The sequence below is a fragment of the Saccostrea echinata genome, unplaced genomic scaffold (genome assembly GCF_033153115.1).
Source record: "Saccostrea echinata isolate AGI-Se365-2 ecotype Australia unplaced genomic scaffold, CSIRO_AGI_Sech_v1 ptg000002l, whole genome shotgun sequence".
Taxonomy (NCBI): Eukaryota; Metazoa; Mollusca; class Bivalvia; order Ostreida; family Ostreidae; genus Saccostrea; species Saccostrea echinata.
Genome location: NW_026889751.1, coordinates 25,410,618 through 25,428,795, shown reverse-complemented (window position 1 = coordinate 25,428,795; position 18,178 = coordinate 25,410,618). Strand labels below are relative to the sequence as shown.

General features: G+C 34.9%; 2 protein-coding genes across 3 annotated transcripts in view; one reads left to right on the top strand and one right to left on the bottom strand.

Annotated features, from left to right (window-relative positions):
- LOC133175534 (large ribosomal subunit protein eL36-like) overlaps positions 1-18,178 on the bottom strand; it is a 415,093-nt gene that overhangs the window by 25,426 nt on the left and 371,489 nt on the right. The window lies entirely within an intron of this gene.
- The window catches only part of LOC133175462 (serine/arginine repetitive matrix protein 2-like), a 33,673-nt gene continuing 18,896 nt past the window's right edge, over positions 3,402-18,178 (top strand). Inside the window, exons 1-9 of the mRNA XM_061310568.1 lie at positions 3,402-3,682; positions 13,536-13,640; positions 14,548-14,590; positions 15,222-15,303; positions 15,685-15,782; positions 16,212-16,332; positions 16,467-16,554; positions 16,665-16,753; positions 17,195-17,258. Of these exons, the coding sequence (XP_061166552.1) occupies positions 3,527-3,682; positions 13,536-13,640; positions 14,548-14,590; positions 15,222-15,303; positions 15,685-15,782; positions 16,212-16,332; positions 16,467-16,554; positions 16,665-16,753; positions 17,195-17,258 (846 nt within the window). The 5' untranslated portion in view covers positions 3,402-3,526. The remainder of the gene's footprint in view (positions 3,683-13,535; positions 13,641-14,547; positions 14,591-15,221; positions 15,304-15,684; positions 15,783-16,211; positions 16,333-16,466; positions 16,555-16,664; positions 16,754-17,194; positions 17,259-18,178) is intronic.

Here is an 18,178-nt window from a genome sequence, read left to right as displayed (position 1 = left end):
TTGCGTCTTGCTAAAAATTCTACTTATACAGTATGTAAAAAATGAACAGTCCTTCGAGAGACTACTTAACCAAATACACTGAAAATCTGTTTACAGATTTGATTAAAGTTAATGAGCGGAACAAATCCTAGTTTCTCTAATTTTGAACTGATTGAGTGGACAATTAAGATTTCCTTTATTTTTCATCACTCTATGCAGATATAGCTCCTCCGAAGCTGAATGAAACCACTTTATACATGCAGACCACTTCATACAAACCTTTGTTTTCGCACGTTTATGGGGTCTTATTTTATTATGCCTTGTCCAAAAGACATGATATCTTCTTTTGTGACATTGTTTCAAGATGACTTCTTACAGGACTGTCTTTTGCCCCCAAAACATCTAACCCACATCTCCAAAGTTGTACAAGAAAATTATTCAATGCTTTAGGAGTTCTCTGACAGCTATAGGTAGTTTGTTGTAAGCTTGATGCATTCCAAGTCAATCTGATAGTTCAGAGATTTAATAACTCGGAAAAATGAGCTGGCCATAGGGACACGGTAGGGAACAAAGGTTTGCATAGAAATATTTTGGACAATTTTTGTAAACATGATGACAATTGGGCGAATCAATTTAGTACCATCCACATGAAGTGTGTCTATTTCCACAGGAAGATAGGGTGAAGACACAGTATTAGACAAAAGTTTTTACACAGGAATATGTAAATAATGAGTAAAAGTTTGAATGACAACAGGCATCAAAGAAATTAATAAGCAAGCATCCCCAAACGGTGGAAAATTCAGATCTGTTCAACTTCCCGGATTCAGTTGATGCCACAAATATGGAGGTGAATTTATTACGCAAGAATATATATGATCAAGTATTCTTAATATAAAGTCTAAATACTATTGGACTATTTACTACTGTACTTTATTATCTGGTGACAACATGGTGTGTGAGTAGATTTTACTATTGAGACCTAAAAAAAATTTTCTTTAAAAACCCCCCCCCCCAGTTTTTAAGAGTATTTTGTTAAATTTAGTAAGGGAAATTTTATTTAGCGGTCGATTGGGCCCCACTTTTGCTGTTTTTGTTTCGATTCCCAATTACACCCCCCCCCCCCACCTCGAAAAATGATACTACATCCCTAGGATGTGCAGCTCACTGGTATGAAAAAAAAAATGGATGGACTTTGGTCGTCCAACCCATTTTATTTAGACAAGTGAGTTGCAGATGAATGTGCAAGCATACCGATGTTATCAAAATTCACGGTTCGGATCCATAGAATATCATTTATTATATATTACTATGTAAAACTTTGATCTCCCGATTACAGTGACACCTCCCCATTGGAGGGGTCTTAATTTGAACAAACTTGTTCAAATCTACCTGAGGATGCTTTCATGTCTGTATGACTAATCATGGTTTTGCTGTTCCTGATAAGAAGTTTTTAAAGAATTTTTTCGTATATATTCCTATGTGAAACATTAATCCCCCCTTTGTTTTATACCCCGGGGGGATGATTTGAATAAACTTTACACTACCTGGGGATGCTACCATATTAATGTGACTAATCATGGCTTTTTTGTTGGAAGATTTTTAATATTATATTAAAATTTTCACCAATTCTTAATTATCTCCCCTTGAAAGAGGGTGTCGCCCGGAATTTGAACAAACTTTTATCCCCTTTATCCAAGGATGCTTTGAGGCAGGTTTGGTTGAAATTGGCCCAGTGGTTCTTGAGAAGTAGTCGAAAGTGTAAAAACTTTACAGACGTAGGCGGACAGCTAAACAGAACGGACGCCAGACAAAATGTGATCAGAAAAACTCACTTGAGCTTTCAGTTCAGGTTCTGATTCTGCGTACATGAGCCCAGGCTTCTTCACGGTTAGAGGGCTAACAACTCTATCGTGTGCAGTTGTCTACTAGATGTTCAGGAGTACAGATTAAGATTGCAACAACTATGATAGTTTTAATGCCCTGACCAAAGTTTTCTGAAAACGCGAAGGGAAGGGGGGTTAATTGTAATATAAAATTGGCACCGTTTTGGTGTGTTAATTTACTCTCATTTTTTGGGGGGGGGGGTATATATTAAGGGGTAGTCTGCATCACTCAAACCGGCGATTCACCCCCACTCCCAATCCCCTTTCCGACGGCCATTAAATGCGCATTTTATATATACAGTCAATCCTCGTTATCTCAAATTCGATGGGGCCCCGAGAAAAAACTTCGAGATATCCGAGGGTTCGAGATATCAAGGGTAAAATACTAAAGAAATATGCGTTTGGGACTTCAGTCCATATCACTTCGACATATCCATGGTATTAGAGGTATCAGTGTTCGAAATACCGAAGTTCAACTGTATATTATAGTAAAGTGTAAAAAAAAAAATATAAATAATGAGATAGGACAATGCATAAAATATGAAGTAATACTCTCTCTCTCTCTCTCTCTCTCTCTCGATTTATCCATTGATAGACAAAGCATATGTACGTTTGCTGAAAAAAGTTAACTCTTTCATTCTATGATTTAAATCAATTAGAATCAATATTTTAATCTTTTCAGTCGAGCCTTGTTAATCCGGACGCCATTATTCCGGATGCTTCGCCCTCGGAAGTTTCGGACGAAATTTGTAGGGAACATCCACTCATTATAAAAAGTACGTTTAAAAGTCATCCGGACACTTCATTATACTTAATTTATATTATATACATTATATTTTATAATCCGGATGATTAATTTGCTTTGGAACAGGTCAAGGTTTACATACAAGGACTGAATTTGTTTCAACGTGAACCAACTAAAACCACACACGAAAAAGTCTAGAAATCAATGATAAGAGATGAAACTTCAATAAAAAATTAAATAACTAACATTAAAAAGCTCAAGGGTTTTATTTGTAAGTGTTGTAAATTTTAGTTTACTGGGTTTGTCAAACCTCTTAATTGTTGTGTTTACAATTATACCCGCTGTATTTGCTTGAAATCAATGATAACTACGAAATAATTTTGTTTTGATGCAAAGTCTTAATTTTGAAATTGAAACTGTTGTCTGGCAAAATAGAGAATACAGCCAGAGATAATTGTATTGTGTGCAAATTAATCAAGTCTAGGATTTTTCCTTTTTGGGGGGGGGCTGATTTGATTCTAGATTTGTAATAGAAAACCGTGCCCATGAAAAAAATCACTTTTAAAAATTTTATTATTGATTATCTATTTATTTTAGCCCCCCCCCCCCCTTTTATTTTATATTTACTTTAGAGATTCTAACAGCGATATGCTCAATTCGGAATTATCATGTCTGTGCGTGGAGGTTTTATTGTAAATTTGTTTTGGTTTTCGCGGTTGTCTCCCATGCACAGGTGTGTGTGTGCACAGGTAATCGCGAAGAAAACAATAAAAGAGAATATTGGTTGCGGGACACTCCTACACTAAATGTGTTACTCTGGAGTGAGTAAGTTATGGTGGACGAAATCGGACGGGTAATGTTGTCCTAATGTTTTGTGTGAATTTTGAGGAGGGAAAGCTAACGACTTCCCGATGAGACCATGTCTCGTTTTTCGCGGTTAATTCCAAGATTTTTGAGAAGTGACAAGTCCAAAACTTCGATCACCAGGGACAGTGGGTTTTTGGATAGGCCCAAGGATGGACCTGTCTGTCGAATTCTCTTTTTGGACGACACAGATCTACATCTTTCATTCAAGGTATGTTTTATCCAAGAATTGTATACCCCCTATCACTGACAACATGGACAATGGTGAGAGTTTTTTGTTTGGTTGACAGGTTGATTAAAACTTATAGTTACTTCATATAATTTTCTTTGAATTTTGAATATTTACAAATGGTTCGTTATTCCTTACTTAAAGCTAGAAAATCAACTAAATGAATCGTTAGTTGTGTTATACCGCAAGATTTTATCATCGCACCTGCTGGTTAATGATGGGGTATCGGTGACACAAAAAGGTGATGTAAGGTAAAGACAGTCATCAGCATATATACTATAAATGCACACCAACATTTAGTGTTTGCAGTGATCAGCATAGCAGACTGGTTTTGTGGCCTGTAATAATGACAAAAACTTGACATTATTCTCTATAATCATGAAGATATACATATATGGATAAATAATAAACTACTAAATACATAAGGGGTTTATGCCAGATAAAAGTTTTCATATTCATCCTGATACACATTTATATGCAGTATTCAGTGCCATACTATGTATATTACCACAGAACAATTGCATGTGAGGAACTAGTCCGAAGTATCTGACATTTTCCAGGCTTTTTTCACAATTTTGATATTTTACATGCAAGGAAAACGTCAGATCCGGCGCCATTATGAAAACTGGAAAATTTCACCGTCTCCAATCGGAGCTGATTTTCGATACTTGCGAACTGAATTAAATGGTGAACTTACACAATTAATCAGTAGCACAATGCACAAAACATCCCTCATCATTTTGATACAGGACTTGAAAGATTTTAAAATGCACGAAATGAAAACAAATCTCGACAGTCAAATAAAAGTGTTTTCATCGGATTGTATATTTTGTAAACAAACCATAAAAATGAAGTTGGTGAGTACTAAAGGCATTGAACCATTGATAAATTGTGAGTTTGACATCTCATTCGCTTTGCTAGTATCAAAAATCAACCCGAGAATGCCGCCTCTGGTTGGAGGCGGCGAATTCCCAGTTTTCGTAATGGCGCCGGTTCTGACGTTTTCCTGGCACGTAAAATATCAAAATCGTGAAAAAAGCCTGGAAAACGTCGGATATTTCAGACTAGTGAGGAACCAAGTGCATTGTGCAAGCATGCACAGATGGGGACATTTTTGTTTAAATCATTAAGAAACTTAAATTCTCCATTGAAAATTATCCACCTACTGTACTCCACAGAATCTTAATCTTATGTACCGGCTATGACCTTGAACACCGCCCTGGTATTGCACTTACAGCGAAGTGATTTTCATTCCCTGTGACCTTAAAAATTGTTGTAAACTGAACGGATATACTGAATTACACTTATAACAAAGCAAAATCATCTGTCCTTGGCACTTCGTTATAAGTATGTTTTACTGTATACCACATACAAATGAATACACGTTTGCCCTCTCCTTCATATTTGGTAGCCTACCATCGACATCGAAGAATATAATATAATTGGGATGTTATGCTTGGGGTAAAAAATACTTCAATTAAATTTTCATTGAAAACAGTGTGAAAAATTATAGATGTCAATTCTGAATAAAGGGGCATAACTCCTGCATGATCATTATTACTAAGAAAGTATACTTCCCTCCCCTGAATTTCAAGTAGGTATGAAACTTCATTGCTGTTGATTAAAAAAAAGATAGAAGGAAAAAAAAGATAGATGGGAACTAGAAAATGCATTACTCCCCTGAATTAATCAACTCTGGATAAACCCAGGAGACTGGGGAAGATTCGTTGCAATGATGGAGTAGGTCATGGTTATGTGCAACCAGGCTTTGAACACTTGCACGTAATTGCCATCCTGTGGTGTTTGCATGGCATCATTCCCAGCTATTTAATGTAAAAACCATGGCACATTCTTCCATTTCATGGTTAAATTTCAATTACAGTATATGTATAAAGATGTGGATTTATAAGTACAGTGACCTTCTTGAGACATTTTATTGCCAGACTGAGCTGACTTTAGACAATTTGTTAAATCACATATGCTCATTAAACATTGCAGAGTCAGTGGCTTTTCAATGAGATGGGATATTTAAGTGCAAGGGGAAAAATTTAGCTACAAGTCAACAGTTACCCTAATGCCTTGATTCTAGAAAATTCACCTGGTTTATGTTGTCTAGGCAATTAATAAATACTCTTAATAATATAATTTCAATCTCCCTCTTCTGTTAGTTGTGACACAGAGTTTTCATCATTTTCAGAGTGCCTCAATGAAAATGAACCTAATTTTTGGGAGATATCTACCTTAATTTCTATCCTCTCTCCATTTCTTCTACACTATAATACTGAGTGGAACACAGCCCAGTGAGAAATCTATTTCATACTGTCAACAGACATACATATATTTTATATACACTTGATAAAGTGGTTCATTATAGACTTAAGTCCTTGCCAAAGGGAAATTATATCTCTTATTTAGTTAGATTTGTATTTCTTCTGTTTTGCCTGTCCAGTATGACTGCACGCTGTCAGAAAAAGGGGGGCAATTGTTAACTTCTACAACTTAAAATACCTGGTATGTTTTGGTCAAAGTGGCCCCGTCAGCCCTCACAAACTGCAGAGAGGTAGGCCAGGGTATTGCCTCAGAGGGGAAGTTTGATGTTTTCATTTGAAAGATTCACTGTACATTTGACACCTATTACGATTGCCATTGTTTATCTTATTGACTGTTATATTTAATTGTTTAATGCTATCTTTTGGTTGAGAGTACAGATCTGTGAAAGAGGCCCTCCTCATCCCCTATCTTACCTGCTCTCACCTGTCTTTGTTTATGTTTTGTGCCATACAGGTATGTTTTCACTGGGCACTTCATGTTTATTAAAGAACAAGGTACAAAGTTGACACCCTGAGAATTCAGTTTGTGTGTATTTTTGGTATTTGTTTGAGGACAGATGGATCTTTTAAATTTGATTTAAGTCGATCGGGGGTATATTTGACGAGTGATGTAACTTTAAATCTGTTTTGGACATTGTGTTCGTCAGGGCTCTCATAATATCCCTTCAGTTTTGTAAGTTGGTTTTAAAATTCCATTTCATGCCTGATTGACATTTGATTTAAAGCTTAATTCATATTTACATCCTGTAAGATTTTCATTCATACATTCAGTCCACACTACATCGATTTACTATCAAGGATTGATTAAAAATCCAGACCTAAAAAAAACTTAATTAAATCTGAATGTTTAAAAGTGAAATAAAAAAATGAAGTTATTTCATGTATTTAGTAGTACCATATGTTTTAATTATAATGTCAAGTTAACCAGTTACACTCCAATTGTATCACAAAAAGGATGAAATGATGGGAAAACACAAAAGCATTCTTTCTATTTTGTCACATGTAATGGTCCAAACAATGACAGAAATATTTTTGATTTGTGTTTTACGACTCTTGGTGTACATTTTACTGTTCTCTTTATGAGCTCAGACAAGGACGTGCGCTATCTGCTCATCTTCATCCGCTGGGTGCGCATTGTTTGGTACAAAGCGTTTATACTTCAGTCTGCTAAAAAAAGGCTAGCTAGGTTCCATTGCAATAGTCTGCATTTTGTGTTGGCTGTTACTGAAATATACGTATAATGGCCACTGTAAGGCTTAGTTTGACACAAAAAGTTGGGAAAAAAAGTTATTATTGGACTGCTATGCACTTGTATGATGCAGAGAACATGTTGTTTTTTTTTCCAAGAGAAAATGCTACAAATTGCATGTGTACTGTGTCTGAAGAATTGACTGGTTTATCAAAATGTTTAATTTGAAAGTTGAAACTAAATTAATCCATGAATCCATTTTTACTACCTCCCTCCCTCACCCCCCCCCCCCCCTTTCCAAAAAAAATATAGTTGCAAGCTCAATAGAGCAGATATGCTTGAATGAATTTTTGGAGTATGTATATGTTTTTTCTGGGTTGAATGTACTAGCCTTGAGGTATGGCATTTCAGTGAAGCTGCAACAAGTTAAATAAATGACTTCTAGGTAATGTAGAATACTGTAGACATACATTTTTCCGCTCGGGATTTATTTACCCTATGTATGCGGGCACAAACTTTTCATGGAAATTTTACAGTATTTGGTTCACTCGAGATCATCATTTTGATTTTTAAGTCCTGTTAATAGAGGAAGCTAAGCATGGAAGTTTACTATTAGGTACTAATGAAAAAGTTAATTTTTGCATCATGCACACTTGATATTTGTGCACAGTTGGACTTTAGAATCTTGATTGAAATTAAATTATGTAAACTGAATACCAGGGATATGTTTATTGGAGTCCCCACTGGATCATTCATTCTTGTAGAACAAGCCTGGTGAGTTTGCTATATTTCACTGTTTGCTTACAGTCCTGTAAAGTTCGAGATATTGAGATTTGTCTTGGATATCTCGCAGTTTTCTAACAGACAAGATGTTGAGATTTGTCTTGGATATCTCACAGTTTTCTAACAGACAAGATGTTGAGATTTGTCTTGGATATCTCGCAGTTTTCTAATAGGCAAGATATTGAGGTTTGTCTTGGATATCTCGCAGTTTTCTAACAGGCAAGATGTTGAGATTTGTCTTGGATATCTCGCAGTTTTCTAATAGGCAAGATATTGAGGTTTGTCTTGGATATCTCGCAGTTTTCTAACAGGCAAGATGTTGAGATTTGTCTTGGATATCTCGCAGTTTTCTAACAGGCAAGATGTTGAGATTTGTCTTGGATATCTCGCAGTTTTCTAACAGGCAAGATGTTGAGATTTGTCTTGGATATCTCGCAGTTTTCTAACAGGCAAGATGTTGAGATTTGTCTTGGATATCTCGCAGTTTTCTAACAGGCAAGATGTTGAGATTTGTCTTGGATATCTCGCAGTTATCTAACAGGAAAGATATTTAGGTTTGTCTTGGATATCTTACAGTTTTCTAACAGGCAAGATATTGAGGTTTGTCTCTCAGTGTGGTTGCATATTCTGCTGGAATATTTCTACAGGAGTTCCCCCTAATTTTATTCGGAAAATTATTATGCAACTTAGATATCTGTGCCCAAAATCTGACACCCATTGGTTATTTGAGAATCCATTGAGGAGATTGAGATATCTTAGCACCTAGGCCAGGCTAGCCTCATTAAACATCTAAAATGGAGAATATGAAACAATTATAAATCAGCTAGACTAAGTTCATTTGTAAATTAATGCTCTTGCTAATGCTAATGCTGAGTACATTGAAAAAGTTCCAAGATGCATAATTGCACCTTGTTTTCTTTATACTGATCTGTGGCTTTGTAATTATAAATCTTACAGAGGTTAATTAATTATTTTATAGGGATTATGTCATACATTAGTGGACTTTTGAAGTGGAAATTAACATTTCAAAAAAATGTTTGATCCTCTGATTAAATAAGCTAATCTCTTGATTAATAATTGGACCAGACTTTCTGCATAGGTATTTGCAGAATGTCAATATGACCTCTTTTCTTTTTGAATTGTAGAATGTACATAATATATACTACTGTACAAAGTAATTTATTTGATGGTATGCATATCAAGTAATGTATAGATACAGGATGATCTATGATAATCTGCAAAATGTGTAATTTAAGGGAATTGCCTTGGTTTTTAATTAATTATCATAATTCAATAAGAATATTCTAATCATGGCAAGATTTTAAGGATTAATCCAAATTCTGATCACATTTCTGATAATGTATCAGGGAACTTTAATATGCTGATTTCTGAATTCCAAATAATTTCACACTTTTCACAGGAGAAGTAGAAAGTACCGGTAATTATATATTTTTTTTTACATGTCTATATCTCCTTTTTCTAAGGTAAAAATTTGTCCCACAATTTGTAAACACAATATTTTGATTGATATACATGGTCTTAATGCAGTAGTTTAAATGATGGCCAAGATGCTATCGGGGAAGTTGACTGTGAAAGTGGCAATTTATGTCGCGTTATCCCAGGTATCGGCTTTCTCATCGGTCTTAGGTATATATAATTCTGTAGGTTTGGGTCTACCTGTCACAGGTAAAACCTCGCCCCACATCTGTCGTCATTCTTCTGTCGTCGAGTGCAGGATTGGGGTTGGTATGTTGTGTACATGTATAACTACTATACATAATGTACACAACGGGACATCTAATGATATACATGGGAATCTTAAATTACTGTCGAATATTAAACTACAGACTTAGCAGAAATTGTCTCACAAGATAAAATTTCCGGAAAACTTACCTGAATAATTCCATAATTACTAGTGGAAAGACCTATTGATGTTTTTTTGTACATTGTATAAAAATTAACATTAAGATATTAGCATTTCTTTAAGGTACATACATTATTGCAATCATTTTGTCATTTATGTAGTAGAATTTGTATTCATAAGTCTGGCAAGATTTTGTAGTGTATAAGATATCATTTTCTTGGCTTCCGATGTTACAGGTTTTAATTTATATTAGGTTTTCAATAGCATCTAAGTATTGAATGCATTTAAGGGTTTAAATTCAATTGCTTTTTAAAAAGTTCAATAATTTTGTAAATTATTAAGTCAACTGTTTTTTCTTCGTTACAAATAAACCAGTGCATTGATTTTAATGAGCATAATACATGTATTGGAAGTCAATCCTAACATGGATGTATAGATTTTTAAAATCCCTTTCATTCTTGCATAAGGGTGGTCAGCGATTTGTCTTTTGTGAAATCAGACTGTATAAAAGAAGCCAGAATGACCACCTGCTGGTTCTAACAAACAGTTAAAATTTTGTTTGAACTTGTCAAATTCCAATGTAGAAAAAAAGATGTGTTTAGAATATGTGAACTCTTTGGTGAATGGCCCCGTTTTGTTTGAATATTGTTTCAAAAAAAGTTTTATGCCTCTTACATAAAATAAACATTCTGGTTGGAGTGTTTGTCTGTGAAATGGTTTGCCAAGATACATGTACTTTTCGAATAACTAAAGAATGAATGTTAGGGCTATTTGCCAGGAAATGTATTGGGGGAGGGGGGCTGTCTAAAACTTGTTTGCTGTTTGCTATATATTGTTTCCATTTCCTGGTGGTTTCCAGGGTGCCTTAAATATTTTCTCAACAGGATTGAAGGACTTGTAAAAATTCTGGCATGTGCAGGTTTGAAAGCAGCCATTGAGTGTATATACATGCAGTGTCTTAATTATTACCAGTATCTGACAGAAAAAAATCATTATAAAGTGGATTCAGATCTTTGCCCTGGAGCCACCAAGGATATACATGGTGGTTCCTGAGAGGAGTCGGATCTGGGCACTGGAGCCACCAAGGATGTACATGGTGGTTCCTGAGAGGATTCAGATCTTGGCCCTGGAGCCACCAAGGCTGTACATGGTGGTTCCTGAGAGAAGACAGATCTGGGCCATGGATCCACCAAGGATATACATGGTGGTTTCTGAGAGGAGTCAGATCTGGGCCATGGATCCACCAAGGATATACATGGTGGTTCCTGCGAGGAGTCAGATCTGGGCCATGGAAGCACCAAGGATATACATGGTGGTTCCTGCTAGGAGTCAGATCTGGGCCATGGAGCCACCAAGACTATACATGGTGGTTCCTGAGAGGAGTCAGATCTGGGCCATAAATCCACCAAGGATATACATGGTGGTTCCTGAGGAGAGTCAGATCTAGGCCATGGAGCCACCAAGGCTGTACATGGTGGTTCCTAAGAGAAGTCAGATCTAGGCCGTTGAGCCACCAAGGTTGTACATGGTGGTTCCAAGATATATGCTCCACACTGGGCTCCACTGTTACACTGTTTTATTAAATCCTGGAATACAGTCTTAATTAATATGTGAATGAAAATACTTTGCTTTATGGCACATAAAGATAATGTGTAATCCAGAATTAGGTGAATCTCACCTTGATTCTCTGACACCCTAAGAAACACCTATTGTAAATATCAAAGTGTGAATTTATCGCTTTATCTTTTAAATTTCAAACATTTACAGGTAATTTGGTATTCAGAACTCTTAACAATAGAAATCTTATATTTGTAGTAAACTCTAAAGCTTTAAGAAAGAAAAAAAATTGTAAGAGATTTAAAGATTTTGACAGAACATCAACAGTTTGCACAAAGAATTTCTCATGGATCCATCGCCTTGCTGATTAAGTGTAATATCGTAATCGGGTATTGCCATCGTATCCTACACACAGAAAACTCCTATATCGTGTCTTCTTTCAGTCATTGTAATAAACACCGGCATTTAATTTAAAAGTCTTGTCATATTTTGTTTGTCTATAAATTGAAAGAATTCGTAAAAGATGTGTAAGGAAGCCTGGCTGCCTTTTTAACTAGTAGGTAATTACCGGTAATTCATCAAATGTGCATTGACGTATTGTTGAAATGTGCAAAAATCTTTTTGAACGTTAGGTGAGGATAATTGACTGAGTACTTGTCTTTTATTGCTGTGTAAATATTTATGACTATAGGTGGGGTATATAATCTCTATCACCTTAAAAAAAATCTTGATTAGATCATTAATCCTGAATATATATTAGGAATATCACTCCAGACTTTTTGCCCATATGCTATCTAGCATGATAAGATGTGAATTTTCTTTTCTTTAAGTACAAAATTTTATTTAAAACAAGCATTCTGAGAGTATTGCATGAAGCAATGCTAGTCCCCTACTGGCAAGTGAAATCTGGTTCCCCTTGAAAATTAAAAAGACCATAATGCCATCAAAAATCACCAAAGCAGAGCCAAGTGCTAACTTGGGTCTGTAATTCATAATAAAAAGGTATACTCACATACCAAAAAATCAGCTCAATATATGCAAGTGCTTGGAACAAAAAGAGGGGGAAAACCACATGAAACAGACAGAGAGACAGACAGATGAAGAGGAAACCTATAGTCCCCTCCAGTTTCACTGATAGGGGACTAATAAGATTCAACTTCTGTGTATATCAGGTTCATCTCTAGGTATTTCAGGCTCAACTATGTAAATAAGCTTCAGGTCCCAGATTTGTCAAGCTCAATGTCATGGTTACTTAAACTTCTGTACCTCTAGGGTTCAGCTCTACATCAGACTCAGCTGATATGTATATCAGGTTCATCCCTAGGTATATCAGGCTCAACTATGTTAATAAGGTTTAGGTCCCAGATTTGTCAGGCTTTAATGTCATAGTTACTTAAGCTTCTGTACTTCTTGGACTCAGCTCTATATCAGACTCGGCTCATATTTATAAAGGGTTCATTTTCTGAGTATGCACAGTATAAAACACTATTAAAGCAACACACTGACATGTATAATGGGTCAACTGCTTAGAATCAAGCGATTTCATTTCATTCCCTGCAGATATGAACTTATATAATTGATATAATGAATTACGTTTATAATTAATTAAAGTTAATTGTCCCTAACACTAGCTATAAATAATAAGCATGTTTCATTGTATCAGACTCACATCAATGTTTATAAAGGGTCCATTTCTGGGTATATCAGGTTCAAGTCGTATGTATTAAGGGTTCATTTCTAGGTATATCAGGCTCAAATCACATGTATGAAGGGTCCATTTTTAGGTATATCAGACTCAAGTCACATGTATGAAGGGTCCATTTCTAGGTATATCAGGCTCAAGTCACATGTATATAGGGTTCAGCTCCTAGCTATGTTCATTTTAACTTTCATTTTCATCTGTACAGGTTTGGTATGGTAGTATGCTTGCCAATAAAATGTTAAAATAAAATAAAATGTTTTCCCTACCTACCTACCCTATTTTTTCTCGGGTTGGAATAGGAAACACACTATTTATTATCTTGGCCTAATAATACTTGGAATATAGACTATGTTTTATCTTGCTGGTATGTTACACATAACAAAACTCAGTTTTCTTGTGATATTTTGCAGGGAAATTCCAAAGCCTCCCACTTGCTGGACAAAGTATTTGAACACTTGAATCTGTTGGAGAGAGACTATTTTGGCCTCAGATTTCTAGACCAGTCTGACCAGACGGTATGTATATGCATAAACCATTGCGGCAGTTAACAAATGCCGCATCAATACATTAATCATTAAAGGTATAAAGATTTTCAATCATTCTATTTAGAAATATCATCAGAGATACATTCTATCTGAAAGCATGCCAAAGTTATTAAAATTTAAAAGGAAATGGTATAAGTTAATTTCTTTTGTGAAACTAGAACTCAATTTTGTACATATTCCTCCATTTTAAATCTGTAGTGTCTGATTTCTATGAATTATGACCACTTCTTGTGTTAAACTGCAAGTTTTATAGATTTAATTGGTTTGGTTTAATGTAAACCAAGCTTTTTTTTTAAAATTAGAACATAATTATGATAGTAAGGAATGAAAAAGTTTATAAAATATACATCTTTAGCAGTACAGTTAGTTTACCAGTCATCCCTCTTTGAAGTGTGGAGTCCATTAAGTAACATGACCAATGAAGATGTCTTAAATCTTACGTTGCCATCCATTTAAACTTTTGATTAAAATTTCTTTTAAATTGAACATAAGGTTCAGTTAAATAATTGCTTCTCTTAATATCTATACAACAGAATGGTTATGGTGCAGCAATACTCTATACAGAGTTATTTTTGCCCTATGATATTTTCGCCCTTTCACACTTGAAAACAATTTTGCCCCACTTTAAATTCACACAGACCTAGTTGTAATTAAAACACAGTCGTGTTTTCTTTGAATTAGCCCCGTTTTTAATATGCCCACTTGTGACAATGGCAAAAGGGATGAAAATAAAATGGAGGTGAAAGTTTCCCTGTATACAGTATTTTATGTGGTGGATGTATTTTTATGTGGTGGATCTATAATAAATGAGGAGTGGAAATGACCTACATTTAGTCCATATGCAACACCATTGCATTATATTTTCTTTTTTTTTCAGCATTGGTTGGACCCACAGAAGGCACTTTCCTCACAGTTAAAGTGTATGTATTGACCTGTTATGCTGTTACTAATGTACCAATACAGTAAAACACGCTTATAATGAAATGTTGTCTGGATTAGACAAGTTTACTGAATATATGGTTACTTGAAGCATGTCCATGTAGATATTGCATGTTTATATACCGGTATACACTGTTTATATTAAAGAGACTCAATGTCGCAATTTTACACATCAGACTAAAGCTGTTTATGTGCATATCTGTAATGATTTGGAGTGAATTCTCCTGTAACAGGCCCTATATCACTGATGGCTTCTCATGCCATAAAAAGCATTTTTATGAGGTGTTCAATTTTGGTAGCGTAAGGCAACTATATATAACCTTTCAGCAAAAGGTTACAGATATGGCAGGTGCAAAAGATTTTCCCTAAGGCAAAAACAAAAAGTTTGTTTTTTTTGTGCAAAGTCTAAAATGATAAAAAATATGTAGGTTATTTTAAAACAAAGTTAAAATGAAACTCTCTCCTCTGGGAAACTGGGAAAAAATGAATTCAAACTTTAGAAGTTTATAAAGATTGTGTTATGTGAATTGTGCCTACTCTGTTATCTGCACTACACTGAGTAGAATTCTATGCTAAGCATGTACAACTATATGCCATAATTTCCTGTTTCAGCATGCAGTCAACCCTACACTTTCTATTTTGGTGTCAAATTTTATCCTCCAGACCCGTGTAAACTAAAGGAGGAAATTACCAGGTAAATTCTGTAAAAAAAAAAGAAGAAGAAATCGGTCCAGAATGTCACATTCAAGGCAGTTTACCATAAAAAAGTCATTTATGAATATTTACAGAACAGTTGAACTTCTGTATCTTGAACACTGATATTTCGAAGCCCATGGATATGTTGAAATGAATTGGAAGTCCCAATTTCTTATTCTTTAAGTATTTTACCCCCGATATCTCAAAAGCCTTGGATATCTCGAAGTTTTTTCCAAGTCACATCGAGTTCGAGATGACGAGGTTTGACTGTATTGAGTAAATAATCTGTGACATAATTTATGCTACCTTCTTATTCTATTTACAGCTGTTCTGTGGACTTGTCTTAAGCATGAGTATATCAGTTTCTAATATTATACAGATATCAGTTCTTCCTACAAATAAAAAGAGATATTCTTCAAGGGAGGCTACCCATAACCTTTGATGAAGCTGCAGAATTATTTGCCTTTGCTGTGCAAGGTACAAAGGCTTTTCTTGATATAGGATGAATTTTGTTCAAATAGAAATCTTAATCTTTAATGTACATATACTTAAATTGACATACTCAAAAATTTAGCACAGTAACTGGGTATGGAGTGTTTGGTGCAATCATTAATTAGCATTACTTAAATGTACCTCTATAATAAAATAAATAGAAACTTATTTTTGTTTTTAAAAAAATAGTTTACATGAATTTTTTAAGCAGTCAAGTATAATTATTTTGTATTTTATTTAAATAGAAGTCTTAATCTTTAATTTCTAATTTGCCAAATTGGGGTCAAAGTCCTTTCTTCATTAAGGATGTGTTTTGTTCAAATGGAGATAAATAATTAATATGTGCTCCACATAATTTATCAACCTTGCAAGGCATTTAATGGTATGAATCTTTATTCCTGTTTACTTTTTCAGCTGAACTAGGTGACTTTGACCCCAGAACCTGTTATGAAGGGTATGTTTCCGAATTCCGTTTTGTCCCAAATCAAACTCAAGAACTGGAGGAGCGCATTGCCAGATTTCATCAACATCTTAGGTATGGTCATTTTAATCAGATCCAAACTACTGATTGTCTAAGCATAAGGCTGTTGAAACAAGTTCATAAAGGTAGTTATCAATTAAAATGATGTCATATTGTTTGTAATGTGTATGTTTACTTGTATAACATAGTGGGCTGAGTGCAAGTCAGGCAGAGTACAAATTCCTAGACAAAGTCAAATGGCTGGATATGTATGGAGTAGACCTACACTCTGTGCTGGTATGTACAAGAAGAATTTAAATTGAAACCTGTGATTTTCAGATTTTCAACAATGATGACTATTCACATTTGTAGCATGTTTCCATTGACCTTGACCTCTTTTATTACAGGGTGAAGGTAACACAGAGTACTTCCTGGGACTAACACCAACAGGAATTGTTGTTTATAAGAACAAGTCAAAAGTCGGAAATTACTTCTGGTAAGATTACGTTTCTGTTTTAACATGGCGTAGACAGTGCTTTTGCTTGGTTTACAATTTCAAAAATCACAGGAGGTTGCCTATTGATTACATTTATGTATGAAAAATACCAAGGAACTGCAGTTGTGTACATGAGTTCCATGTTCCCTATATAGTGTAGCTCTCTGCAAAAATTGCAGTCCTTGCAAAATGTTGGTTAAGTTATAGATATATTGTAAATTTGAGAACTTTGACTGTTTGGAAATACTGATGATATTGATTAATGGCATTCATCATCAAACATTCGGCTCATTAACTTTCTCATTCTTGTAAAAATAGCAATGTTAAATACAAGTAGATGGTCAAAGCTTCCACTAGTCATATTCCCAAAATGCCAAAATTGTCAAAATTTCAACCAACCTTTCAGTATAAACATATCTGTAATGTTCTTATTTTTTACAGGCCAAGAATAACAAAGGTCACTTTCAAAGGAAAAATTTTCATCATAAAAGTCAGAGACAAAAATGTGAGTATTTACAGTTGTACTGTTTATTCTTTGTATTGAATTAAGTATAGGGAAATATTATTATAATGATTCCATCAAGGCAAAACAAAATTACAGTTCAAGAAAAAGGTCTTAAAATATGTATCAGGTGTAACATTTTCATACCCTGTATTTATGCATGTAAGGTCTTGAAACATTTTCTTAATGACTCTTTCATGCAACTTGACTCTTGATCAAACTTTTGAACAGTATTGCATAGAACTTATACTGGTCGATGTAAAGGTCAAGGTCATGTCAAGTCAAGGTCATTTTGAATTTATCACATAATGAATTTACCAATTTATTACTACTTTCATATACCACTTATTGAACTAAACTTTTTCTTGGGAAAAATGTTTCACAAACAAATGCTATTTTTTTTATACCCCATGCAACTAGTTGCGGGGGGTATAATGTTTTTGACCCGTCCGTCAGTCAGTCAGTCCGTCAGTCCTGTTTTTTTGTCAGCGCAACTCCTCCTAAACCGCTGCACAGAATTTCGTCAAACTTTGCAGATATTTAGGACACAATGTGTAGATGTGCATACTACCAGGAAATTCCGATTCCTTTATTTTTTCTGGGAATTTCGGCACTTTTCAACTTAGATTTTTGGCCATATCTTGAATACAGAGATGAACAGTTTGTCAGCGCAACTCCTCCTAAACCGCTGCACAGAATTTCTTCAACTTTTGCAGATATTTAGGACACAATGTGTAGATGTGCATATTACCAGGAAATTTAGATTCCTTTATTTTTCTTGGAATTTCGGCACTTTTCAACTTAGATTTTTGGCCATATGTTGAATATAGAGATGAACAGTTTGTCAGCGCAACTCCTAAACCGCTGCACAGAATTTCGTCAACTTTTGCAGATGTTTAGGACACAATGTGTAGATTTTGCAT